General features: G+C 40.2%; 3 protein-coding genes and 2 long non-coding RNA genes across 8 annotated transcripts; 3 read left to right on the top strand and 2 right to left on the bottom strand.

The window, feature by feature from the left end:
• Nucleotides 1-13: 13 nt before the first annotated feature.
• LOC143127533 (phospholipid scramblase 2-like) lies at nt 14-19,370 on the bottom strand. Of its 2 annotated transcripts, XM_076289098.1 has the most exons (11): nt 19,280-19,370; nt 18,082-18,286; nt 17,690-17,930; nt 16,449-16,561; nt 7,022-7,078; nt 4,933-5,288; nt 4,604-4,646; nt 4,133-4,353; nt 3,123-3,284; nt 1,850-2,011; nt 14-1,712 (listed from the first exon to the last, which is right to left on the bottom strand). In XM_076289098.1, the coding sequence occupies exons 5-11, from the start codon at nt 7,032-7,034 to the stop codon at nt 1,653-1,655; spliced, it is 1,017 nt and encodes a 338-aa protein (XP_076145213.1). In that variant the 5' UTR covers nt 7,035-7,078; nt 16,449-16,561; nt 17,690-17,930; nt 18,082-18,286; nt 19,280-19,370; the 3' UTR covers nt 14-1,652. The 2 variants fall into 2 exon arrangements, with proteins under 2 accessions (XP_076145213.1, XP_076145212.1); XM_076289097.1 differs by lacking the exons at nt 16,449-16,561; nt 17,690-17,930; nt 18,082-18,286; nt 19,280-19,370 and adding an exon at nt 7,704-7,951.
• On the top strand, nt 16,657-17,719 carry LOC143127537 (uncharacterized). Its single transcript, XR_012987647.1, has 3 exons — nt 16,657-16,765; nt 16,977-17,069; nt 17,627-17,719. It is a non-coding gene; the product is annotated as an uncharacterized LOC143127537 (long non-coding RNA).
• Nucleotides 17,731-18,408, top strand: LOC143127536 (uncharacterized). Its single transcript, XR_012987646.1, has 3 exons — nt 17,731-17,823; nt 18,103-18,169; nt 18,318-18,408. It is a non-coding gene; the product is annotated as an uncharacterized LOC143127536 (long non-coding RNA).
• A 954-nt stretch (nt 19,371-20,324) lies between the features above and the next one.
• Nucleotides 20,325-23,660, bottom strand: phf23b (PHD finger protein 23b). Its single transcript, XM_076289099.1, is given in 6 exon segments — nt 20,325-20,411; nt 20,414-20,530; nt 20,884-21,475; nt 21,574-21,666; nt 21,749-21,780; nt 23,536-23,660. Coding segments are annotated over 6 exon segments (945 nt in total). The 5' UTR covers nt 23,564-23,660; the 3' UTR covers nt 20,325-20,328.
• Nucleotides 23,661-24,210: 550 nt separating this feature from the next.
• On the top strand, nt 24,211-27,669 carry elp5 (elongator acetyltransferase complex subunit 5). 3 transcript variants are annotated; one of them, XM_076289101.1, is made up of 9 exons: nt 24,211-24,510; nt 24,824-24,884; nt 24,971-25,051; nt 25,159-25,370; nt 25,980-26,155; nt 26,448-26,540; nt 26,650-26,750; nt 26,906-27,026; nt 27,614-27,669. In XM_076289101.1, exons 1-8 carry the CDS (start codon nt 24,456-24,458, stop codon nt 27,012-27,014), a joined length of 888 nt encoding a protein of 295 aa, XP_076145216.1. In that variant the 5' UTR covers nt 24,211-24,455; the 3' UTR covers nt 27,015-27,026; nt 27,614-27,669. The 3 variants fall into 3 exon arrangements, with proteins under 3 accessions (XP_076145216.1, XP_076145215.1, XP_076145217.1); XM_076289100.1 differs by having other exon boundaries at nt 26,906-27,669; XM_076289102.1 differs by lacking the exon at nt 24,211-24,510 and adding an exon at nt 24,521-24,661 and having other exon boundaries at nt 26,906-27,669.
• Nucleotides 27,670-27,999: the final 330 nt, after the last annotated feature.

Below are 27,999 nucleotides of genomic sequence, written 5' to 3'. Positions count from 1 at the left end.
ACAACACGACATATACTGATTATTGTTTATTATACAATGACAATATTTGGACATGATATAAATTGGTTCATTTGAAATAAAATAACATTAATTGATCGTGGAATGAAAGCACTTAGGTGTTTGGTAATACAGCACCACAGTTAGTGAACATGGATAATTGTCATCAGAGAATAATGCGGTCTTTAGCCATTTGGTATATGGCACACGGTGTATGATACTAATATATACTATATATAAAATACATATATATGAGTATGTATGAGAAACACTTAACATAAACATCACAATACCACTGGACAGAAATGTCAAAGTTCTAAGGCAATGGCTTCATCATTCAGTCAACTCCCCTGTTAAGGTTTTTTGGCTTTACTTCAATCAACTAACCAAACCAACAGCCCACCCAATAAACAAATCTAGAGCAGACCAAAAATCATTATCATGATAAACGATGCATGCATCATTAAACATCAGGTGTCCTGAAGAGGCATTGTTCTAAAGGCTGGACAGAGAACTTGATAATCCAGTTGTGTTGGCTGCGGCTGTGGGTCCCACATGATCCAAATTTCCACTTGGCCTCTCCCTCCTCTCCCGTGCATGTCATTACACCACACTTTTTGGAGGTTTATTTTCTCAATACACAGGAACCACTATTCATCCCTGACAAGCTGCTTTTGATAGTGAACCCAAGACAAGCGCAGCCTTTCTAGGAGCACCTCGTCTTGCTTTTAGCTGCTACACACAAAACAGATGGGTGTCATTTCTCTTTGGCTAAACCTATAAAGCTCTCTGGAGGGACTGTTCCACACCCTATGAACCCCATGTGTTAAGGCATGTAATTATGTAGAGCTTTCCTGAATGAAAATAAGAGCATTCTTCAAGTCCAGTGCCTTTTCATTTCCAACTTAGATACCCCCTGCCTCCCCACATGTAAACTCCATCTGTTATACTGTAACAGGTCAATGTGTTGTGGACTTTCCTTCCTATTGGTACAACATCCAAACTTTCAGTGACCTCGCAGGAAAGAGTGACTCAGATTTTCCTCACCCTCTCTCGCCTGCATTCCCAGCTAATACAATCTTACACAACCTCTCATTGTGACACACCTACTTTTGTTGCCATTTCACTGTTATGTACATACATCAAACAAAAAAGAATACATTACAAAACCAACTCACCCACAACATTTACCAGGATGATTAAACAAACTGCATATTAATTGTATAAAAAGGCCTTTACAGATAAGTAATATGAAATATCTATTTCAAACAAACTTTGACATTTGGTAAATAATAATGACTATAAAAAAATAGTAGCTGTGGCTAATATTAACCTTGATACAAATGTAGTAATAAAATACCCCCCTATAGAGTAAAGAGAACATGACGGTGTGTGTAAGTGACACAAGAAAAGGAAGGATGTGAAAGCTTGGAGTAGAAAAGGTGACACTTTCTCATTTCTGAAGCAACAAATGGCTTACTGGAGCGAGCAACACAGTAGCTCAGGAGTGGCTGAAGAGCCTAAGCTAGACGTTGACATTTCCACAGGGGACGGTGGGATGACGTGTGGACAGTAGAGTGCAGGCAGAAGTCTCCAGACATCTTCAGGAAGACACGCTACAGGCTGATTCGCTTTCCCACTCCCTTCTCATCCACTTATGAGAAAACAGTGTTGCGCTGATTGGTGTCCCCAACTTTCTCAAAGAACATGAAATCCTACCGGAAAACAAAAATAGCTCGGGAATCATTTTCTATACAGTGGCGTAACGATTTAAAACATTTTGTGCAATGTCTGAATATCCGGCTCACACCGTTAGCAAATAAGACATTTCAACTGAGCGTTCATTACTCACGATAAGGAAGCAAGCACCCATCAGCACGGCCTTCATTTTGACATCCATGTCCAGAGGGAACTGGATGCCAAAGTTATCCGTGTCCGTGAACACCTCTTTGAGTAGACCACTCCACTGCTTACTGATACGGCCAATACTATCACCACCATCTTTCCCCTTCAGCTGGGAACACAAAGGACAGCATGTGTTATATTATATGTATTGGCATGAACAGCTGAGAGGGGAATGTGGTTGGCCTGCATAGGCCTGGGATAATGTTGATGCGAGTCAGACAGAAGACGGGCCAGGTTTTAGTATTTCTGTCCGTCTCAAACTACGTTAAGATGGTATGTTTAGCAACCCGAATTTGAAACTTTTTCTTGGGGGAGAAATCCCCGAATCCCCATTTATATCAAAGTCTGACTTGATGATTTTAAGGGTCGAGGCCTGTGTGCGCTCATGTACCCGATAGTTGCAACACACGCCTTAACAGATACTGGTTCCAACGTCCCTGTCTCTCACAGGCTAGACATTTGCATTTTTGGTGGTAATGGGGCTTCAGATTTTATTTTGTCTTTGCGCAAAACAGACAGGTTGTTGTCTTCTTATTGAATGATGAAATCACATGGAACACTTTCTAAATCAGCTTTTTTATCTCAAACATTTAGGCTATTAAAACTCGAATAAGACTACATATGGAATATCACACACCAGGAATTCCAAAACGGTTCAAAAGTTCCAAACAGGCAAACTTATGAGCAGGGATGGATTACTGAACGGGCCTAATGGACCCAGGCCCAGGGGCCCAAGTGTTCAGGGATCCCTGAAGCCCAAACCTCTGTGTGAAGTCACTACTATGTTCTCCAGCCCTGATATTGGAATAGAGCCCCTCAGTCAAATAACATAGGTTATATTATTCACCGATATCTAAATGGGGCCCCTCATTTGAATAACACAGGTCACGCTCTATGTGATAATCATGCTTTGTAATTGCCATCTTTTTTCACAGCCTTAAATGTGTTGATGGTTATATTATCTATCTAAACGTTTTTCATCCAGTCAGCTGAAGATCCAATGAGTTCATGATGAGAGTACTAAGGTACTAGAATAAGGTAATAAAATAAATAAATAAATAAAAAAGATGATTGTTTTATGTCCATTTTCATATGTTCCAGGAGATGTATTCATGTTTGCAAAGGAAAGTTTGAAAAATTGTGCATCATCAGGGATCAATCACTTGAATGTGAACTTGCTGACTCCACAGGCTAAAACCAATGAATACCCTGGCGCTTACCTCAAAGTTCACATCTCCACAGCAATTGCAGGCAAGGCATGGCCCTTCTAGTTTCATCACCGTCTCACGGTTTGGGCCTCTGATAGAGAATTTGGGATAGCAAGGGTTCCAGTCCTGGGTGACATAACCAATGGTGGTACCAGGCGGTGCTTGTACTTCCATCTACCCCACACACACACACACAGGGAGAGAGATTTCTTAAATGACACACTAAATAAATACACAGGCAGAGAGAGGGGGAGGGGAGTTATTATATCACTTAAATTATTTTTAAAATGACTTATGAAATTACATGCATTAATGTTGCATTCTTTGATGATTACAAACAAATCTCCGACCATGAGGCAATCAGTGCTCGACATTGCTGCCTGTAACTGGATCTCTGTTTGTGCCACGACGGTCCAAGAATACTCCGTTACTATAGTTAGGACTCTCACATTACTACTGGGATGTGATGTGGGTGGGTGGTGAGTACTAATGTAGTCCAGAGTGTTCATACGACACCCTTGGCCTTAGCCCAGCCAGTGTTGTGATTTGAAAGCCATTGAGGTAGATGGGGCGAAATGAAAAGGGATTGGCTTAGGTAAATAAAGGCCCATTCATAGGAAAAAAAACTTTTTTCTCTGGTTAGGCAGGACAGGCGTGTCATGCTTAACATGGCACGCCTGTAAAACGAGAGGACCTGACTGACTGCAGGATCTTTTGACCTGATTGCAGAAATTCTGACCTTTCCGGTTGGTATGGTGCTCATTGCCCAATCAGTAACGGCACCATCCTGGCCCCGAGTACCCACATATTTATGACGACAGATCTTCTGATCTGACCTGATTTTCAGGTCTTTCGGATTAGTGAGCTGCCAAATGGCAAAACCCATGATGAAACAAAAGAGAATGTCCACACACCGGCACCGTAGCTCCCACCATTTGATTAACCCAACAGAGTTGTCTTCAGGCAAAATCAAGACCCCCCCCCCCCCCATGCATTAATGGCTGCCTGAATGGCCTTGTTACCTCTTGAAGGCAGCAGGGACACCAGCAGGACACACAACGGAAGGGCCTCACGAGCCGAATGACCTCACGGTCACCGTTGTCCTTAATCTTCATGTCAAAGCTACGTAGCGAGCCACAGCAGTTGCGAGTACAACAGTCATTCTTCTCCTTAGCCTTGTAGATCTTCTGCCCCATGCTGTTCTTGATCTCATACTGGTTGTTGGTCTCAAAGCCGATGAATGCTTGATGAACGCAGGAGGAAAGAGAGAGACATTAATTGCAAAAAGTTACTAGGTTGAACAAAGCAATGGCTCAATGGTGAAGTTAGAAGAAACAACAAAAATCCAAAAAAACAATATCCAACAGCAACACAACATACTATATAACAGCAGTATGTAAATTATATTGACTAACATACTATATAACAGCAGTATGTAGATTATATTGATTAACACACTATATAACAGTAGTATGTAGATTATATTGACTAACCTTCCAGAAGCTCTACTTTCTGATGTATCAAAATCTGATCAATCTGAAAAAGAGACCAAAAAGGATTATATTGACATGAAGAAACAAATGAAGCCCCTCATGCCCAGATAGATATCCTAATATACACGTCCTATGATATATACCCAGGTCCATAAGATGACAAATCAGTTAGATCAATTAGACAAATCAGAAATCAGTAGAAAACGTCACAAGCCACTCTAACAGTGATTTGAAGAAAAACCTAAAACGAAATGAAACAAACAAACAAAAAACAATACAATCAGCTACAGCCATTTTCCTGCTCTGGACTCCCTGCGTGGAATACCCACCTGTGAGAGGTACTCCAGGCCCGGTGGCACACCCACTGGCACTAAGACTGGTGCGGGGGCCACAGGTGCAGCTGGTCCTGAGGGCTGGTATGGAGGGGATCCAGGCCCCGAGTGCTGGTACTGGGGAGGAGCTGGCCCTCCATACTCCTGCATTGGCATGGGTGGACCTGGGCTCACCGGGCCGGGTTGGTACATGACTGGCTGGTCTGGAGAGGGCTGGTAACCCATGTGAAACCCAACAGGAGGAGGCGCTTGGCTGGGGTCACCGTAGCCTGGCTGGGACATGGGATATGGGGGCATGGAATATCCACCAGGTTGAGGCATAGGGTAAGGACCCTGGTGAGGGGAAGGGTACCCTGTAGGGCAGTTACATTACAATACATTACATTACATTACATTTAGCAGACACTTCTTGACCAAAGTGACTTACATATGTCAGCTATATTACAAGGGATTACATTGTCCCCAGAGCAACTTGGGGTTAAGTGCCTTGCTCAAGGGCACAATGGTGGAAGCCAGGAATTGAACGGACAACTTTCAGGCTACTGCAGGCTAGCCCAGCTCCTTAACCACTACACTACCACCGCCCAGATGTTTGATGGAATGCAAAGAACAGTAAAATAGAAGAAATAGAATACCACAATACTAAACATAAGTGCTGAGACTACTGTAAGGACTATCAAAATGTTACCAACGACAGAAAACAGGAAGGTTCACTTTAAGGTACAGTAAGATGCATTAGACTTGTGAAATTGTAGAAATGACCTATAATATCACTAAGCAGTTTATAAACTAAATGTTCAGCACAATGGCAAGGCACACAAGGAGTTAAATAAATGGCAGATGAAAGAAGAGTTTATTACTGCAATACACGTTAGCTTAAGGCTACGTTCAGACTAGGCTTCTTTTTTGACAAGAAAAATTGGCCAGGGTGCTTTTCTTAGCTCTGGGCGCACTGAGACCCTGGTGAATGACCAGATGTTCAAAGGACGCAGGAGATCCAATTAGCAGCACTGTGGCCAGGCCTTAGATGCCTCAAATAATCAGTACATGCAACAGTAAACAGTTCTCAAGTTGGGAAGCTTGCTGTGGTGTGACCTGCCTTTTGGCCACCCAAACATCATCCATTTATCTGGATGTAATCATGCTCAAGAGTGGATTCTGCCTCACACTACACACATATTTGCATCAACTGGTTCGGTGCATGTCTTTCGTTCAGTATGCAGTAGCTGCCCCATACACCTTTTGTGTAGGAGAACATACCGGCCAGAAGCCACTTGTACTTCATTTGTCTACATGAGAATATGATTTCATCAAACATGACAATTTTGGACAGTTTGTTGTTAATCCCAGACTCATTCATTAAGGGGAATTCCACCATTTTGAGGGCTACTTTGCAGGCACCAAACATAAAATATAGAAGTACACTATTGAGAAATCATTCAATAGGCAACACGATCAGTCAATGTGTGAACTTTCTTGCCTCCCTCAATTCTTTGTAATTCAGTGTGATGGGGACGCCCAATACCCTTTTTCCCCTTTCACCAAATACTCAAGTTTTGTGTTTTGTTCTGTTTGCGTAAATTACTGTGGTTATTCTTAATATTCTGGAAACCTGGATTCTCCAGAATGGTTCTACAGGTCTCTGGACTGAGCCTACTGGCTTGGAGGAGGACAATTGTCATGGCACTGAATCTATGTTCTCTGTAGCTGAAGACTAAAATGTAAGAAATGAAGAGGCCCTGGCCTTCATTCCTTTTGCTGAGTTCAATGAATGAACATGGAAAAAATGCAGTCAGTCACACATTCTCTGTTAGACTCATTCACTCATTGAGGAGATTTGGGGATTTTTTCTCTCTCCAAATAGTTAACTCATAGCCTTTCAGAGACCTATAGTTGTCAGGTGTTTTATTCTGCGCTATAATAATAATGTTGATATATGTTCATTCAATTTTAATCATCCTCATTAAATGTGCATAGCAAACTTCATCATTGCGGAACAGATCACACGAATAAAGGAAGAAACACAAATTTCCAGGAACTTTGGTCATTTTTCAGAGAAGGTTCATATAAAAGTGTTTTGACCTACCTGGTCCAGACATGACGATTAACAGATCTTTTCACAGGTTGACGTCTCCTATGGTTGCTATACAAACAATACAAATTGATAGGGTCACTTTGCAGACAATGTGAAAACAGGGCATGCGGACAGCGGAATGTAGCCATATGCTTAGATGTAGGGTATCCTATGAAATAATCCACTATTTCTCTAAAATGATGGGAAAATAGGCTATCAGACAAATGCACAGGTGGGCGTGGAGCCTCGATCTCATTGACGATTTGTTTCATTAACTCCTGAAAATTTGAGCGGAAGTCCACGAATAGTGTATGACAGATTCACTTGCATTGAAAAAGTTATATTTGCCAAAATAAGGATATTATCGCGACAGCCACTGCTGTGTTGACGTACCGCAACAACATTTCCATCATTACATCCTGTCTGATTAATTGAATATTATATTATCAGCAATGTATTCGCAAAAGCGTAATATTCATGTCAACTTTACGTAGGCACACTTCCCCTAAATGGGGCAGCCTGAATCAAGAGAACCATGTAGCCTACGCTGAGAAATGATTGCCTCCTGTCCTGTAGTTTAGCTTATGATGTTAGCCGAGGAAGACTGAGAATTGCGCTTTTACAGCTACCCTGTATGTTCGTTAGTAAGCTAACTTCCAGCGAAGACATTTAACCATGAAGTAGAAATACTCACCTCTCGGTATAGGAAGTATAGCACACCGCAGGCTACTTCAATTTGCGCTGATTTCTAGTTACCCAACGCTTTCCTGTAGCCAAAATGTTCTACTTTCGAAATAAACCATAGACTGAACCGTCCCGTGATGCTGTAGCCTACGGAACTGTTAGGCCTAAGCTTATTTTTGTTTTTTCACTTAAGATACTCCGCCCTAAATTAGACAAATTTTCTCCTATTGAGGGTCTCCTCCCCCTATTGCTGACGCATGTAGTCAAGGAGAGAGTGGAAGGAACGCAGTGGATACATCTCGCGGGAAATTCAATTAACCAATTACAAGATATCAGAATGGTCTCAAACAAGAATGAGCTATTGGCTACAAGTAGCCAACGTTGGATGCAATGTAGTTGATCTTATCGTAGCCTTTCTATTAATAGACTATATTCACGTCACTTATGCAATCTCGAATAATTTGAAAGGAAATCATATTTAGTTACGTGCTAGAGGTGATTTGACCAATGGCCAAGCAATGACTAACAGTTTGTCATGCACCATTCCTAACCGAATACTTTGGCTTTGGCTATGTGGGTGTTTAGTCTACCGTTGGAGGGCGACGTTGTCCCAGAAAATAAACATAAACCTAATAGAGGCTTGGAGGAGGTTGTGCTGTATCAGAGTCTGAGGAACTTGCAACCACTTCTCAGGCAACTAGTTTTGGAATCATCTTCAAATTGATTTGATTGATTTGATGGTATGGTCAAATAAATACATGTCCTTCTCACCATACATCCAAGATATGCACTAAGCAGTTCTATGTTCCCGTTAGGAATACACCTCAAAAAAGAAGAAAAAAACCAAAACTTTTCCATCTGGACATTGCAGACCATCCCAAAAGACACCAGTATGCGTGCTAATACAATTCACAATTCTAGCCAGTAAGGCTCGGGTTGATGTTTGCAATGTTTTACTAGCTTGCTAGTTTTAAATAGGTCAAATTATTGTTTTGCAACATGCATTGCATATTGCACTTAGAAGTTCGCTCAGCAAACATAATTCCCCAGCGCATAAAAGAAAACATAAAAGTAACAGAGAAGCAAAACAAAAACACGTCGGCCACAATTATTGGCACCGCTGCTTGTAATACCTTCTTGAGCCTCCCTTTGACAAGGGAGCTTCCCTTTGACAAGTAAACTATTTTTGTTTTGATTCTGATGAATAATCTAATCATGACTCACTTTTAGTGTCTTGGCAGAGATTGACAGATTTCCATTGAAAATGTTTTTCTTAGGGTTCATGATTCACCTTAATACCTTCTTTTCAGTATAGCCTAGTCATGCTTCTATGTACACTAAGCCCACCTAAAGTGTTTCTTGCCAAAGAGTGCAGTGGCGATTCTAGACATTTTTAACAAGGGTGGCACTAGTGAGGCACTAATAAATTCAAGGGTGGCATGAGGCAAAACATCCAGATAAACAGAAACAGGCTCAAGATGTGAAATTAGCATAAATACATTAGGGAAACCAGGGACCAAACACCATACTCAAATTGAAGGACAAAAAAATACAAATACCTTAGTCTCACATAAAATATCTTTGTATTTGAATAAAATGCAAATACAAATAAACAAACGTATTAAAGTTAATTATCTAAGTTGTCTGTCACTGGGCTATGCTGTGCTAAAACAAATTCCATCATGGGGATATTCAATATATATTCCATTCTATTCTATTCTATTAAATGAAGATATACAAATATACACATCCAAGACATTTCCCCCCACAATAACTTATGCTATCTATGGCCATCTATTTTTGTAGCTGTTAAAATAATTTGACCTGCTTTTTGTCTATTTGTTTATTATGTTATTAATATTTAATATTATATTGATATTATTGTTATTATAACTATTTTGATTAATATTGAGGATCATATTGGCCTATGAGGCTCCAGGGGTGCTGTTAAACATACCATTTTAACGAAGTTTGGTTTGGGAGGGACAGAAATACCTTAACAGAGAAAGCAGGGCTCGCCTTCTGTCTAACTCAGCTAGGTGACTTACAGTAAACATTGGCTACGTGCATATCACTTCACTACTTGACAGTACACTGTGTCAGGGCCAGCCCTAGCACTGCAGCCAACAGAGTGTAGCACTGTAGCTGCCTGGCTCATCTAGCTGTTGGCAGGGATGGGCAAAAATACATCAAAATGTATATTAAAATAAAATATCAAATATACCCTAATTTTAAATGTATCAAAATAAACTATAAAATACATAGCCACACCATGTATCAAAATCAACTGTGTTTTTCTATTTTGAAAGTACCAAAAATAAAGGAGCATGATATCACTTTGCAAACCTTCCATATTTATCCAATCTATTCCTTTATCAGTATACTGACTCTGTTGATTAAGTGGACAGTGTTTGAGTTTTTCAGTTTTTCTCTGCCTAGGAGACATGCCATAACCTGCAAACAGATCAACTATGCTGACCTGCCTGTTACATCTCATAGCCTAAACACTGTATCAGAGATGCACTCAAAAAGTCACAACTGAACTTGTGAAGTGGTACAAAGTGGGGACAAGTCTCTGACATCGTCAATGCATGCCCAGATTGAGCAATGTTGCAGAGCAAACACATAACTGGTTCCATGTGTTCCAATTGGATGATTAAAGTTCTCAATAAACTGATCATTAAAGTTCTCAAGAAACTTGAGGCTGGTATTAGGGAGTGTATTGTGTGTGTGAGCAACCTACAAGTTACTCATCTTGCACTGGATCATCTTCCTGAATCTTAATATGATCACAAGTCTGAGCAAATTATTAATTAAATAAAATGTTCAACGTTTTGCTTTAGACAAGTCCAGCTCTGCGTTCAGGAATTATTTAAGCAAAAATGGAACGTGCGCAATGTTTCACTTATCCCTCCTGATCGGGACGAATAAAACAGGCATGGGGGACAAAAGAAACATACAGTTTAGCCTAAGCTGTGTAAATTTCCCATAATTTCAATATTTTACAACAAATGCTTGACTGGTTGAATGGTCATACATGTCATCAGAATATCACTACCTGTAGCCTAGATGGCACGATTAGATTAGGACATTATTGTCATTAAACACATTTACAAATGTATATACAGTTTCTACTTAATGACCTAGCAAATGTCGGCGACTTAGGTGTGTGATTAGATAAATAGGCACTGGCAGGATATCTTTATCTTAGATATCTTTGCCTGTTAGAACAAGCAGTAGCCTGTAGGCCAATAAAGGCAAGCGTGTTTGCTACTTACATTTCTAACGTCTGACACTTCAAACTGCTGCAAGTGCATGAAGAAAGGTCCCGCCTTAGATCATGTTAATGGCCAATCCTAGACTAGGATTTGGGGGTGGCACCTGGGGTGGCCAATCGAATCTCAAGGGTGGCCTGTGCCACGCGGAGCCACCCCTTTGGCTCCGCCCCTGAAAGAGCACAATTTTCATTTAATGTGATAGACCACAATTCCAGGCAGTCACTTTTGAAGATGTTTTGGGGGTTGGTGACCCCCTTCCAGGGCAAATTTTTCGTAACTCTCCAACAGTGTTTTGTTTTGCCTCTCTTATCATCCTCCATACGGTGTGTGGGGGCAAGATAACCATGGGTCTTTGTCCAATCATGTTTGTAACATTTTCAGTCAATTAGAACCTTTTAATTATTGTTTTAACTGTAAATATCTGCATTTTCAACGAAGTACCTAGTTTTTATAGCCATTCCCTGAAGTAAAAATGTAAACACACTTTCTTTTTATTTAAATTTTGTGTATTCTCTTGTCTTTCTCATGTTGAAAAATTATGAGGGGATTTAGGTTAGTGAAAAAGAAAGTCATGAACTACTTCTGAAAGTTAGGCCTACTCTGATTAACGTAAAGTTGAATATAAATAGGAAAATGCTTCTGTTACATTTTGTATACAAAATTTTCTAGGGGAGCCAATATTTGTGGTCGTGTTTTTGTTAAAAATATTTATTTCTTTATGAGATATTCCTTTTTTTAAGAATAGATTTGCTTCCCTTCAAGGTTGTATTTTTCCTCATTGTTTTCATTGTGTGATTACAATAAATCACCAAAATATTATTTTTTTACACTAGTTTTTTGGGTCAGTGACAAATAAGGGTTGGTAAGATGAGAAAATTAAAAATATGTTTAAACCTTTAAAACAAAACATGCCTGAGGTTTGCTAAAGTGTATACTTTGTATTTCTGTTGTATATTTATATTATTTAATATGACGTGTATACTATTTTTTAACAAAAGATAGAACTAACAGCCTGTTAAATTGTCAAATGGTGTAACCACAAAAATGACAAAAATCTAATATTTCACACCTCCTAGAGTTCATGCAATTGCTCTCATGAAATTATTAGTTTATTTTGTAATATCCTATGAGAATATGTTTTATTATATTTATTTCTAAATTTAAATTATATGGGTTTTTCATTGTACTGAGCAAGACCATATGCTGTAAACATCTTGTTTTCTGTCTATTCTTTGACCATTTGAGTAAAAATGGTCTAAACAGCCATTATTACAGTAAAGTAGAGTATTAAATCATTATCCATATTAATTTTTTGTACATTATTAGTAATTTAGACAAAATACTGGTTACACCAATTGACCATAAAACGTTTATAGCAATAGGACAAGAAATTGACACAGAAAATAGGCATCAAGGTAAACTGAATTCGATATTTTGATATCTTTTCATGTCATTCATCATATTCCATATCAAACATCAATGAAGAAACTTGTGTTCTATTTGATTTCAATTCAGTTCTCATACAATTTCAGTCTACAGTATACCCATTATTTTCAAACAGAGTGAGATAAAGGGCCCTATTTTCGCGATGCAAAACCTGGCGCAAAGCGTATTATTATTCTGACGCAAAGTTTTTTCCTATCTTACACTTCACTTTTATTAAATAATGCGCCCAGTGGTGTGGCAATTACCGACATAAGGTGTGGTCTGGCACATGATCTAAAAATCGCTATCTTATACCGTCTAAAAAGCATTATGCCACTGACCAAGAAAAGCCTGGTTTATAGCGAAAGGCGCATATGAAACACGTCACTGTCACGAGATGTAAGCAGCAATTCCTCTGCAGAATAAATGTCCTTAGGTTATTTATTCGGTCATTCGAACATTATAGGGGGAAGTTTTGCTTATTTCAGGCTATGTTTTTGCTGGTAACCCATTGTCAGTCAATATTGAAAGTAATTAACTGTGTATACCGGTAACTGTTTTGTCGTTGACTATGACACCACAGTGAAGTTAGTTTCACTTTGCCTATATGTTCAATTAATAGAGAAGTGCAGATGTGTGTAGCCTATACTCTACTCGGTTTTAGTAAAGAATGGCTTAGTGGAATACCTGTTCCATACGGTCTTGTGTACAAGCAGATTCCTTCAAATACACCGCTGACTATCAAAATACTGATGCGCTGTTTGAAGTTGCCCTGTTTGCTGTTAAAGGGAATGACAGATGTCCTCCTCATTGGTTTAAAGGATGTTAAGCCCAAAACACACCCATGACTGATTAAGAAACATAAGAGCCACCTTTTTGCACCAGGCACCTGACGTTTGATAACATAACCACCCCAAATGTGGACTGGACAAACCCCTAAATGTATTTACACTATTTGCTAGTGACCATGCATTTTATATTGTTAAATTAGGGCCCAAAGTGTGTGTGAGAGAGAATAAGAGTGAGTGAAAGAGTGGGTATGATAATTTATTAACAACCAACCAACAGCAGGATCTGCGTTCACATGCACTCTGTGGCGAGACAAGTTTTTCTTGCTTGTAAGTGGCATCCATTGGGGGACAAGAGGCACATTTTATATATAATAAATGTATTTATTTATTTATAATTTGAACATACTGTTTACATACATCATAATAAAATATTAAAAAATAATTATGGAAGTTTAAATTTAAAATGAAAAGCTTTGACATTTCAAAAATCGCTTAAATTGCAATCTAATTAAACCCTTTTAAAGCTATTGTTCATGCTAAACAGTTAGTCACTATTTAAATTATAAAAATAATATAATTGGCACCTAAAATGACATACTCTTGGCCCTGAATCTGATCAAACTGGTCTCAAACAGAAAAGAGTCAAATGATGTAACCGGTTACACCATTTGACATTTCTATTTAAAAGCAAAATTTGCAGGCATTATTATGGACAACTATGTACACACTTCACCTTTATGTGAATATTCAAACACAGTTTTTACATTAAATTGAATATTTTATTTTTAAAAGGTCATACCATTTGACATGTAACCTAAGCTTGCCTGGCCATGGCCTAAAAACACTATTATGTTACTTTAAGAGAGTTGCTAACCTTGACTCATAGCAGTTGGGGTCTTGAAGGGTCCTTATCTATGACATAATTTCCTGTCACATGATTCTCTGACATAATACATACAAAATTGCTCCTTAAAGGAGAATTCAGGTGTGATATTGACCTAAAGTGTGTTGAAACATGTTACCGAGTGTGAACGTCTCATAGCCCATCTCGGCTTGTCCCCCCTCCAAAAATAATTCAGTGGAAATGCATGGATTCCAGTTTCTTCCAGTAGCAGCAACTGGAATCCATGCATTTCCACAGAATTATTTTTGGAATCTGATCCCTTATCATACCTGTTCATTCTTACTCGTCGCTCGACTTATCGTGACTAAATTCAAGATGGCTGCAAACGCTAAACTTTGTGAAGATACTGTCTGCATAAATCGTCTTGTAAGTAAACTACCAGTGCTTTTTCAAAGTTCTCAATGTCTCGTTTTAAATGTCAGGGCCCTCGGAAGTCTACCAATGAAGTGTGGAGATACATTGAGCCTCATAAATGGTGTAAAACAGTGATTTATTTGCATGGCTAGCCCGATGCCGAAGCACCACCATTGAAAAAGCTGTTGGTAGCATCTGCTAACTAGCGCCAGATTTTGTAGTGCAGGGGACAAGCCGAGGTGAGACATACGTTCACACTCGGTATCATGTTTCAACACACTTTAGGTCAATATCACACCGGAATTCTCCTTTAAATGGTGGTTACACCACTTGACATTTTAAGTGGTTGATGTGACAGACACGATTCCCCATATTAATTCAAACATTCAGAACAATGGGGTTTCATTACTTGTATTAAATATAGAAAAGTTATTGTGCAAGATCATGCCAGATTATTTTAGAAGGGATTTTGGAGAGAAATTCACAATTTTTTTCATGTTTGGTTCATGTTTTTGTGGTTACACCTTGTGGACAATTTTACCCAAATTCAGTTAATACTCTTTCAAAATTAAATAAATCCAAAACTTTAAGATTAGGGTTTGATGAAAATTATATTTATTTTAACAATTTTAAATGTATGTAACCCATATGTACACAAAAAAATGAGCGTCACGTCATTGACCCTTTTACTCAAATTTACCAAAAGTACCAATAATTCAGGAGGGTACTCTACATTAACAAGATGGATCTCTGAAAGCATTTAAAATAGTCAGGATTTCTGACAGAGGAATCCCTCCAACTCTCTGCTGCTGGTCTGTTGACCAAAATTTTTACAAAATCCTAAAACAGAGTCCTAAAATTAAACATAACATACACATTGCACGAGGTGCACTTACATGGTATATACTAAATTAAGATTGTGATTCTTATAGTTCTTATATTAGTATGGAGCAGACAAAATAAAATCTGATTAAGTTAAATCATGACTATGAAACCAGTGGCTCAAAATACGATGCCATCATAAGGGGCGTGAGTAGGGACACAAAGCTTATGTACATCACAAAAAAAGACTGATTGGCAGATGCAACTGTATCATGTATCAGATTGATCAGCCTTACTGTGCGGCAGCGTAGCGTGGTAGTCCGAGGCATGTGTTGAGATTTATGGGGTCTATATTTAGAGTCGTGACCACCCTGGCTACTTATAGGGCCGAGATGCAGGGGTGGGGGTGAGTTGAGGGAGCGAGCACACACACACAGGGACACACTGATAATTAGCGTAATCAGTAAAGCCTATCTGGTCTCTGCCCCTGTGGACAGACGCCTGGGCGGCGTAGTGGGCCCAGTGTAGTGGGGTCTGCTGGTCAGCAATTTGTTTTTGTGGGGGTTTATCTGTCAGCAGTCACTCTGCGTTTGGTGGTCCTGGTAGCCAGAAATAGACTTAATTAGGGCAGGAAAAGAGAAAACGTGTCGGACTGCTGGTAAGCGATCCTAGGAGGCTTCCATGCTCCTGCCCTCCCTCCATCCCCAATTGTCTTACTGTGTGTGCGTGTGTGTGTGTGTGTGTGTGCATGTACTCTCCCATGATGCTCATTATAATAAACAGGGCTTAACTGTTGTAAGACAACAATCTACTTTTCAAACTGAATGAAACGAGATATATCAAAATGGCTAGGAGACCACACATACAGAATATGGCACAGCCACAATGTAGCACCTAAAATCTACATACATTACAGTGTGTGTGTAGTCACAGTCACAAAGACTATATGAGTATGTAGACATTAGTCCAGTGCAGTGACAGTGTTTTTTTTTTACATGCAAGTGGTTTTACCCATTTTCATTTATCCACAAGCACCTATTTTATACAGTCTATGACAAGTACACAAATTGTGAGTGCCCAGCTATATGACAAGTGTCAAGAGCAGATCACAGACCCTGCCTGACCAGTCCATGCCAACGTGCACATCTTAGATCTTAGAGTCCTATCTTAAAGGGTCAAACCTTCATCTGCTGTTGTCCCTTCCAGTTCTATCCAGATATGGCCCAGACGTGTAAACAATAAATCATCAGATCCAGAGTGATGTTGTAATCATGCACTCATCTGTGTTCTTCCTCTGTAAAAAAAGGAAAGTGGAGGAAGTCAGTCTCTTACACACACACACACACATCCTTACATCCCTTTTACATATAAACCCACCCCGGCTTCATGTCTACAAATACCCATTGCAGCCTCGTCCAGCACACAGAGGACAAAAATCCCTTAACAGAGAGCTGACCTACAGAAGCAACCCACTGTCTTTGATCTGTGAAGAATCATGGTAGGACTTTTCTGACTGATTAAGCATCTATACATTCTGTATTTAATGCAGTGGCTATATATGGTTAATAAGGGTACTTGTAGTCTAGCCACATATCTATTGGACAAAACTTAACAAAATGTAATGCAGTGAAGAGATGAACTTCTGAACGGCAAAAAGAAATGTCTGTCTGTATGTATTAATGAGGTATTGTATATTCTTGTCTTGGCAGATGTTTTGCTCCAGGTGTTTGCTACCTGCTCTGGTTCTTTACTTGTTCCTAGAGGAGCTGTCTGCCTTCCTGCTGCCTGATCGCATACGCAGAGTAAGGACCATGAGAACCACATTCACACTCACACCACTTAACAACCATCATTTCACACATTCAGACGCATACCACAACCATCATCTGACACATTTTTGTCACAGCCATTTCCACATCCTCGTAGATACATAGTATATATATATATATATACAAAATCAACCACACATAGACAGCTTCTTTCCTACTGCAATCACCCGCATAAACAGCAGATCTGTATCTACGAACTCTTGTTTCTTTCCACAGCTAAAACATCCTGACTCACATCGTACTGTGTTGTACAAATAATCATACATCTGTCCCATTTGCAATGCACATTATTTTTTGGCACTCGATACTTCACTTTATGTACACTGTTTTGGCTTTTATATAATTGATATGTTGCTTGTTTATTGTGTCCTGTCTAAATATAGGGTCTGTGAATTTATATATTGACTGTTTATAAAATGTACATTGTCTATGCTGTCCATTAACTTTTTTGCGAGTGACACCAAATTCCTTGTATGTGTGAACAATTAGCAGATAAAATCAGACTGACTGTTCCTCAACTCTCATTTCAGAATGCAGATCGGATGGACCAGGAGTCCTCACCCCACTGGTCCGAGCTCTCGGACCTCACTGACCTCTTCCCAGGTGACTCGGGGGAGACAACTCAAGACTGGGGCTCCCGCCATAACCAGATGACCCCCTTCTTGACCCCACTTGAGCGGCTGCCTGCCTCCCAGCACGTTGGTCGCAATCGGCGCAGGCACAAGCAGTAAGTGTGGGGCAAGACACACACGATGTGAGGCATCTAGCCCAAACGTCCACATTCGTTTTGTTTTGTTTGTATGTTTGTTTGATTGATTTTTTCCTCTCCACCACCTTTGGAGCAAACAACAGTTAATCAAGTAATATTGCTTTGTAACCAAGGCTTTTTTTTTTTACCATATATGTTTTACCAGTTAATTTCATGCAAGCCATCAATTTCTCTGGACTTATCAGGACATGTGCCAGGGAGATTAAGGATATGTACCTTCCCTCTCTTTTGCTACAGCAAGCGGGTGACGGCCCCTTTGGACTCCATCGGTGTGGGACTCCTGTCGAGCCACCACGGCAGAAAGGTGAGCGCATCTGAGAATGACTTCAGTGCACATCTTTTTTTTTGTTTTTGTTGGTGCCATCCATCACATCACACCAGATTACATTTGTTTCCTAATGTACTTTTCAGATGTGTACCCCTGTGTAACATAAAAACAATCTTTGTTGCAGGATGAGCCAATGGATATCTGGGAAGATTACACAGACTGAACAAAAATGCAGAAGAGCTTTTCATCCCTCCACCTGTTGATTAACACACTTGACTGTCAGATGTATATCTTGACTTACTTAAGTATTGTACATAATTTCAACTCTGTAATCTCATTAATATGTAAATTATTGCTATTTATGATGTTTCATAATGCAACATTGGCTCCCTCTGGTGGCTATGGACAAACACAAACTAGTGTGCTTACCAAAATGTAAAAATTGGATGTTTTTATGGCATTTTGAACAAATAAAGTCATAAAATTGTTGAAATACAATGGTCTCAATTTTGACAATGGGACAGAAAAATACAACAGGTTATGAGCATCGAAAAGAAAGATTTATTTGTCTTATTATTTCCCAAGCTACTTTAAAGAAATAAGACGCCAAAAATATAACCTTTGCTTGGCTATCTGTTCTATTCTCACTCTTGTATGTACAGTTCTCAATAGGACAAGGTATATATACACAGGGTCGAGGGGGCAGCGGCCTTTGGGGATCCTAATGAAGCCACAACCCCACCTACGAACAAAACTGATAAAAAAGAAAAAAAACTTGATGGACTTAATGCCACAACACTCTTGAGTGCCATAAACTCTTTTACTTTTCACTGTACACAAAAAAAAATATCTAGTCTTGAAACTAGCTTTAAGAATAGACAACCCGTAGCATGAGAGATGGGCTTGGTGTGACTGGGGGGGGGGGGGGGGTTTGGGGTTGGTGACTGAGCCAATTCCTCACACAGAATTAAAAAAAAAAAAAAAAAAACTTCATTACAACCAACCATGCAGAGATTTAATAGCAGCCTAACGACGACCACAGGGCGTCAATATAGGGCCTAGTCCTCCATTACACAACACTGAATCTCCTACAACCTGCCGAGTCTTAACCTAAAACAAAAAAAGGGACCAATTTAAACAGCTTGCCTGGTTGAACTCCAGGTGAGAACTCGCAACCAGTGCAGTCATACATTGCAGCCAGTCATTCAGACTGCCTTGCCCATACAGATTGAAGATATCCAAACCGAAAGCTCCTCTTTTTGAGAAGTCCCACAGGCTTTACAAGTTGGTAAGTGCCATCTGAAGACCAGTAATACAAGACAGTTATAACAGTTCAAAAGCAAAACAGAAAAGTTAATAGAATGCATCAAAATGGTTGGTAGCCAGTATTGCGTGTTAGCAGCTGCAAGAGAAAAAAAAAAAAAAATCAAACAAAAAAAATAAAAACACCAAAACATGCTGAAGAGTTTAGTACTGATTAAATACACTTCTGGAAAATCACTGGTTCTCTTCCCTTTTAGGCAAGGGAACTTAAAAATGTATGGTAGCAGATTGAGGATTTGTGTGCACCTCAAAAGAATGTTGACATTTAATGAATACTATCCACATAACAATATACAACTTCCCTTATATGCACCTGCAATTTACCTCAGACACAGTTGCATCCGTAGCAACCCTTGTCCACTTCACCATATTAAGACAGACATGTGAATTGACTGACAAATGAATGAAGGCATCATCAGAAACCTGAATTGGCATTTTATCCAGACAGACTTGTGGTGAATCTAAAAAATGTTCAGGAGTACTTTTAGGACCAGGGTCTGATATTAGTGCATAACAAAATCAGTTGTGTTGTGGGGCCATCGGAAAAAGACTGAACATGAGCTGCAAATTGTAGTTTGTAACTTTGGAGCTAAGTCCATGAGAACCATTCTGTGCACTGAATTCCTAATTTTGTACGGAAAAAAAAAACACAAACAAAAAAAACAAGTGAACTTCATTAGCTTAGGGAGGACAGTGATTGTCTTATCTGGATCTTAACCTAAAGTGATTTTTGTTGTTTTCAAGTTGTCAGCCAGGGACCAGTTTAGGGTTACCAACCAGTTGAATTCATTCAAAAAAAAAAAAAAAGAAAACATTCTCCTAACAAGGATTTAGATGCAATGAAACTTCCATATTCAAGACATTCTCAGCACTTAAATATTTAAGGGTCTTTCTTGTGTCCAGACCGTCGACAGTCCCTGCACTTGTGGCAGTAAAAGATGTCTGGTACATTGGACTTCTTGATCTTAGCACAAGAGAGGTGTACCCACACCCCACACTGGTTACACTCAATCATGGGCCGCCCGGCAAAAGGCTTTCCGCAATAGCAGGTAATTAAGTCCCAGGAGTCATCACCTGCAAGCAACAGAAAATAGACAACGATGGTTAAAAATAAAGTAGAGTTAGAGACAGTGAGGCTATAGGCAAAGACAAAGGCAATACAGCATGGCTGTATACCGTAGTGCTAAATGCTACATAGAACCCAGTCTGTGCTATGGATGATCTACCAGCTTAGCACCAGTGACACCTTATTTAAAATGTTTAATGGAGTGTAGTCTACAGATGAAGTGTTTGTAACTACATACAAGACTATGTGGATTGTGCTACAAAACTATTGATTGATATAAAACCTTTGTAGCACCAGCGCTATGAACAAAAAAACAAAACCTTAACGTACAGCCCTGTCACACAACTCCAGCAATACTCACCAGACTCTACCATGATATCCTCATCAGCAATCCACGTCTCGCCCTCACTCGAGCTCATCTCTGCATCCCTCTCGGCCTTGACCAACCCTCCGGACACCGAGGACGGTGGACTCCCTCTCTCACCGAGCTCTGGTCGCCGTGCGCGCCCCTCGCCCAGCCCTTGCTCCGAGTCGGTCTCGCTCTGCGGCGGACTCTTTACTTTCTTCAGTGCTTTGGACTGCTTTGGGTTGCGGCTGCGCTTGATGCGGGCGCGCTTCTCGCCGCCGCTGCTGCTGCTCTCTGGCCCTCCGCCGCCGGACACGCGCTTCAGCTTCTTGTCCTTCTTGCGCTCGGCCGTCTTGCCCGTCGCGACGTGGCTCTCGTATAGCGAGTCCTTCAGACGCATTTTGTCTAGCAAGGTGCTGTCAGACGGCAATCGGCGCATGCTCTTGCTGGAGCCCTTGTTGGAGCGGGCCTTCCTCACAAATGTGTGGATGGTGTGCAGGTCTGAAGAGCCCTCCCGCCAACTACCCCCCAGCGCTGTGCTCCCCCCTTCTCCCGATGCTCCTGAGCTGTGTGGGGAGCTGGAGGAGGTCGGCGACCACGAGCTCTCCTAAGACAAGATGATGAAGATGAGAAAAGGTTCAGAGAACAGAAATCGCAAAGAAAAAAAAAATCAAGACTAAAAGAAGCACACATTTTGGATCTTACCTCTTTCGGGGAGGGGATGTAGCCTGCATAAGCAAGCACAAAACTGCAGAACTTGTTGAAGTCCTCTACCGTTCTCTTCCTCCTCTCTGGGGGCTTTAGATGGATAAATCATTAGTTACATTTATGCAGCATTATTTTAAATGATTATTTTCTTACATATTATATTTTGACTTACCAGAGGCTCCGATTTGCACTTCAGTAATGAATCTGTCAAAAAATAGAAAATAAGCACATTTAACACGTATTCATTGTGATACACACTTTTCTATCAGAAATTAGCTCCAACTCACTGATAAACAAAGCTACCCAGAGTCCACAGAAAGGCAAGCCTGCTGTACTTAATACACAACACAGTGATGACATGGAAAAATTCACATAACATTAGCTGATTGATAGATGACAATTCGTGCAGCTCAGCATATCTATCCTGCTTCTACGGCGACCGTATGGCTACACATGACCAAAACAACGATCAAGAGCGTTTAGCAAATAAAAAAATCAAAATTAGACTTCAGATATTTGATCGGGGGGAAAACATAACAATTCGGAACACAACTGACAAAAGAAGGCGGAATAATTTGATCATATTGAAGAGAAACATACCTACAAGCTTTGCAAGCTAGCAGATTGCGTGGTCCGAGATAAGCATTGTCAGCTTTACTTGTCATGACTGCTTAGCATGGACACTAGCAATCCCAAATAAATGCTTTCAACATACTTAAATTGGATCTAGAATCACATTTACAACTACCGTTAGCTTTATCGAAAGCAATCCACGGCAACATCGAATGGTTAAAACTAAGACACCGCATGTGAACACACCATAATGTTACTTAGCTGGCTAACTTAGCAAGCATAGCTGGCATAGGTTCACTAATCATGTCCGAACAGATTTTCTACTGCTAACGTTACGGTACCTGACAATATCTCCCAGATCAGCTGCAAAATATGTTTATTCGATTTCAGTACAGATTTTAGTTTGACTCAGGGCCACTAAACACTTAAATTTAAATAAATAAGTTATGAGACAAGTCTACATATGGTAAAGTTAGCCATATGCACCAGGTTTAGAGAAGGTAGCCAAGTGCGCCTAAGGTTAGCGACAGCTAACGTTAGCTAATGTTACTGTTACTGACATTGACGATAACTGGCAAATACATAATCTACATTAGCCGATTTCAACCTAAAAGCTATCAGGCTAAGTAAAGGCCACTGTCTTAACATTTGGGCCGTGTTGCTGTCACTTGACAACCGAAGTTAATGTTAGCTCTATGTAACATTAGCTCAGTAAGCGCTATGCAAATATAAAAAACGTTTGCTACTAGCATAGTTAGCGTTAGCTAACACGACTTTTTTGACCAGTTGATTTTAGATGCCAAGTCCTTCAATTTCGTTGAACAATGCTATCGATGCAAAACACCGTCCTTTCTGGAGTCATATAAAGTTCTTCTCTGAATAGCAAATAAGGCCATGTTAGCCAGTAAACATGAGGCGGATTGAGATGTTGTCAGTAAACGTTTCATATAAATAGCAAACTGTTGCGTTGTCTCCACCGTCCAGCTAACTGTAACCATGTTAGCCATGCTAACAAGAAGCTAGATAGCTATAAAAAAAAAAACCAGAGCTGGTTAGCCAACAAGGCACCAACCATTTCTAACCAAAATGCATTATAAAAAGTTATTTGATGTTTTGCAGGGACTCCCTACGTTTGAACAGACATAAACGCTTGGATCAACAATCGTTTAATGGCACTGGAAAGTAATAACTTATGTGATTCATGACATCAGCTCCCAGCCCAAGTTGTCTCACTAACAAGATTTGTATCGTAACCCACCATCGGTAAGCTAACGGGTAACGTTAGCTTGTTGGCCTTTCGTTGCATATCTGTTAACTTAAACATCGCAATTAAATATACACTCCCTAGCAACGATTGAAATAAAAATAACAGATTAACCCACATACCTTGATGGTCAGACATAATTTCGAGCATTGTCGCCTCATCAACGAGGACACGGGGATCTTTTGGCACCAGCCAGTGTCTTCGCAATTCACCCGGCTTGGTGGGAGCAACCCCCGGCCGGGGATAAAAGCTTCAGTTCTTCGGTTGAATCGTATATAATCTTACTTTTCAGCACTAAGATGCGTAGTGTTTGTTTCTTCTCCACTCCGGAATTGCCAACTTGCAATTACAGCCTTGGCTAACTAGCTAGCATAGCCAGCTAATAATTTCTTCGTCACAGTGTTGCATAAATAATCCTGCTGAGATAGTTTGGTTGCTAGAATCTAGCTGAACAACTAACGTTACTGCCCCGCGTAGTATACAGAAATCACATCGACTATCGCTCGTGACATCTGTCCGACAAATAACAAATGACCAGTGAAGTAGTATTTAAACTGTTCGATTTCGTAAACGTGACCAGAAGGCTACGAGTTACAAAGTTCTTCGAAAATACGTCTGCGTGTCGTCTTCGGCGCGCTTCACGCAAACCATTAACGATGTCAAGTGCTCTGCAGAAGAGGGCCCTTGTGGTTCCTACCACTAGGCATTTCATTTGTGTCTTGCGGGACTTGTAGTTTAATGACGCAACAACTTACTATGGTTTTAGGGCAACGATAAGACTGAAAAACTACAATATCCATGTTATTATCGCTGGATGCATTTAGCGTTTCCATGAGGCAGGGTTACCATTAGTATTTTTAACATGGACTTTACAAAATGTTTTATGACAAGAGGCAGCTGAGTCTTGTATTTAAACTTATTTTATACATTGTCCCTTAGAGATACCGACTTATATGCAAATTCAGTTTAGAAACAGGCTGTCTTTGATGTAACGTTAGTGGCATAGTTAGCTGGTGAGGCACCTAGCATCGTCGATCACAAAATGTTGTTGGATGTTTTACAAGGAGCAGATGCAGGAACTTTCATTATATTTCTAGGTAACTGTTATTGTTGAATAAGAGCTGTGTCGCTTTACGCTGAAACATATGCACCCTCCGACTTGAGAGAGCTTATGGCATTTACGTCAACTCAACTGCAGGCTAACTTGGACTTCCAAACGGCATTCTCTCCCTCACTGTCGAAATATGGGTTTGCATGGACTGTTAATCATTTTCGTTTCTGTGTGTCTTCCCCCATATTTTGTTATTAAACAAATGTCAACCCTATAAATTCTTTTTTCAGAAAACTTACTTGTAAAGTGAAGATTACGTTGACAAACGTATTGTTAGTAATGTTATGCTCATATTTCAGACACTGCCAATTTTTCGGGTCGCTGCCTACTGAAGAGTTATATAAATACTGCACTGAAACGGTAAGCTTTAATTCGAATCTCTTCATTAATGGAGAAGTTCCTATAATTGTGATTTGTGAAAGGCTATGTTTGCTGTTTTGCTCCAGGGAAGACGTGGTCAATGTGCTTGAGTTCGAAGTGAGCGAGGAGGAACTGCGTGATGGCTTGGATACTCAGTGTGGCCGAAGGTGACATATTGTTACTTAGCCCTCCATTCTGAAGAAACTGTTATCCTTTATTTTGATGTTTATACATTTCTTTGTCATAAATTTTACTTATTAATATTTCTTTCAAGGATGCATTTCCATGGTGGATTTGCAGACCCTTTGGGCTGGATGAAGCGTTCATCATTCAACGTTCATCAATTCATCTCTCAGGATTTATCAACCCTTCTTACACAAACACAGCAATCCAGATCTGCAGTCTTGGTCATTGACTCCCTCTCATGGCTTCTGAGACACCTTGATCCTGTAGTTGTCTGCCAACGATTGCAAGAGCTAAAGAGAGGTGTGCATATTTTAGCACTATCTTGTTATTTAACATATTTACAGAAGCAGTAGGAGCAAAAACTTTACTCTTCTTGGTGGCACCCCTACTGTCTCCTACTGTCTTGTGCCACTTGCCTTCTGTCCCACGCCACTCGCCTACTGTTACCTGTTCATGGGTTTCATCAGGTCCCTTGCCACAGGTGTATAAAATCAACCACCATGCAGTCTGCATTCATAAGCTAGGTGCTTGATTTTATACACCTGTGACAAGGGACCTGATGAAACCCGTGAATACTGTCCCATGCCACATGCCAACTGTTCCATGGGTTAGGTTTAGAGTTAGGATTGGTATAGTTTGCAAGTGGCACAAGACAGTTGGCAAGTGCCATGAGACAATAGGCGAGTGCTGTGAGACAGTAGGTGAGTGTTGTGAGACAGTAGTCTCGTGGGACAGTCTCGCAGGACAGTAGGAAAGTGGCACGAGACAGTAGGTCAGTGCCGTTGGTTGGTGGCGCGTGCCACCAATCACAGTACAGTACCGTTTTGTGATCCTACCGTTTCTCCTTTTAGTTACAGGCTAGCTATTGGCATGTTTTGAAAGCATGACTATTTTTCTCCTGATCACCAGGGGGTGCTGTTAAAACTATCATAGGGCTACTGCACTCTGACCTGCACCAGACTAGTGTGGTGGGAAGTGTCTGCCACTTGGCCTCCACAGTCATCTCACTGGCACCCTGGACGAAGGGGCCGTGGGCTTTAGCCAAGACAACAAAACGCACAAAATCAGGAAAAGTTCTTCAAGAGGTTAGACTTTCTATTACTTTTATTAGTCTATGTTGTCCTTGCAAGTAGTCGATTCTCTGTCAGGTTCTTCTCAGTGTTTCACCCACAGATTTATTTAGTATTCAGCTGTGTAGTTTTTTGTACATGACCTGTTGAGCATGTAGCAAATTAGGTGAGGTAAACCCTTCTTAACTTAATCAGTTACTGTGACAAGGTCTGTGTTATGTTTCTTGCTTGTTACGATCATTTCACAGTTCTGTTTTGTATTATACCCATTCTGAAAAGATAGCTTGGTAATTTTTTGTGTAATCAGGAAGAGCTCTTTAGTGTCCAGGAAGATTTGACCATCACTGTGCACAGCAAAGTCAGCCACGCCGTGCCGACACAGGCAGAGCCTGACTCTGAGGTAAACCACAGCCATTTTAAGATGGCAACACTTGTAATTCCACCAATGATTTAATGAACAGTAACTGATTAGGTTGAACTGATCATCTTCTGTCCAATTCTTCTTTCAGGCCGATCCGACAGCCAACCTCACCTTTAACCTTCACCTGTCAGAAATGGAGAGAGAGGCTAAAGAGAAAGTGGCCTTACCCTTTGTCTTCAGTCAAGAAAAGTGAGAAGATGTGCAAAACTGTGTCTATTTCTTGATTTTATTTATAAAAAGATTAATAATAATGATTAATAACTACAGGGGGTTCATAATACCTCTTGTGGATATGTTTTATATTTAAATGTCCTACTAATTAATGAATTTCTTTTTTGAAACAGGAAATCTGCTCTACTCAATCCGGGACAAGGAGCAGGTCGAATTCTGTATGAGCCAGATGAAAATGATGACTTTGATCAAGAAGATCCTGATGAGGACCTTGATGTCTGAGGATGCACACAGGCAAAAATGACCTTGTTATATTTAAAATATGAATATGAACTTAACCAGGGCATGTACCAGTAATGAGTTTGTACCATGATGAACAGTTGTTACTGAAGATCCCAATGGTTTCCCCTCCTGGCTGATGTGGTTAGAGTAAACTGGATGTTTTTTTTTTATTTTATTACTATTATTATTATTATTATTATTCTAGCTGTAGATCACCACAGGATGGTGCTGTGCTTCATAGTGAAGGCATTTGCCATATTTCATTCATTTACCACAAGTGATGTTTATGATTTTCCCAGATGGCTAAAATGTTTTTTAGAATACTGGCAAAGGGTCTGCTGATTATTAAGTAAATCTGCTTTGTGGAAAGCCCTCCTGCAGTTTATAACCTGCGTTGTAGTTGGGAACAAACCTGTAGAAGTTTATTTTGCCACAGAAGTCTATATCTGAGTCAGAGGATATGTAATTCAGTTTATGTATGTTATCAGCAATATCCAACTGTTGACATCCTGAATGAAAACTGATGTTTTGTGCCAGTATCAAGAATTATGTTTGGGAATTCTGAACCCCAATCCTAACTGCCAATTCTTTCATTTTAGGATTTGAAGGTGTCAGAACGGCAACTCAAATTATACAGTATACTTTTTCTGCTTCATCAACACGTTTGTTTATTTGATTGAAATATTAACACAATGTCATAGGGGGAAATTGGTGTAAGGGTCCCTCCCAACCAAGCCATGTATACAGATAGAAGCGAACAATGACTCACACTCTTCTTTGGTGTCACTCCCCCAAACACACACACACGCACACACTCAATAACTCCAACTCAAAGCTGTTTGCTCAGCTTGCGACTCTGCCTCTCACGCCCCTCAAAGGCAGTTTTGGAGTCGCGCATCTCGACCAGTAGTCGCCTCATGCGGACCATGTCCAGTTGAGCGGTCTCGCACTCTTCCCGCAGCTCCCCCATCTCCTCGCGCAGATG

This window comes from Alosa pseudoharengus, unplaced genomic scaffold (genome assembly GCF_046254945.1).
Source record: "Alosa pseudoharengus isolate Yale_2024_CS ecotype anadromous, Long Island Sound unplaced genomic scaffold, YU_APseudo_1.1 YU_APseudo_1.1_scf_17, whole genome shotgun sequence".
NCBI classification, from domain to species: domain Eukaryota; kingdom Metazoa; phylum Chordata; class Actinopteri; order Clupeiformes; family Clupeidae; genus Alosa; species Alosa pseudoharengus.
Note: the sequence above shows the minus strand (reverse complement) of the source record. Positions and strands in the feature narration are given on the sequence as shown.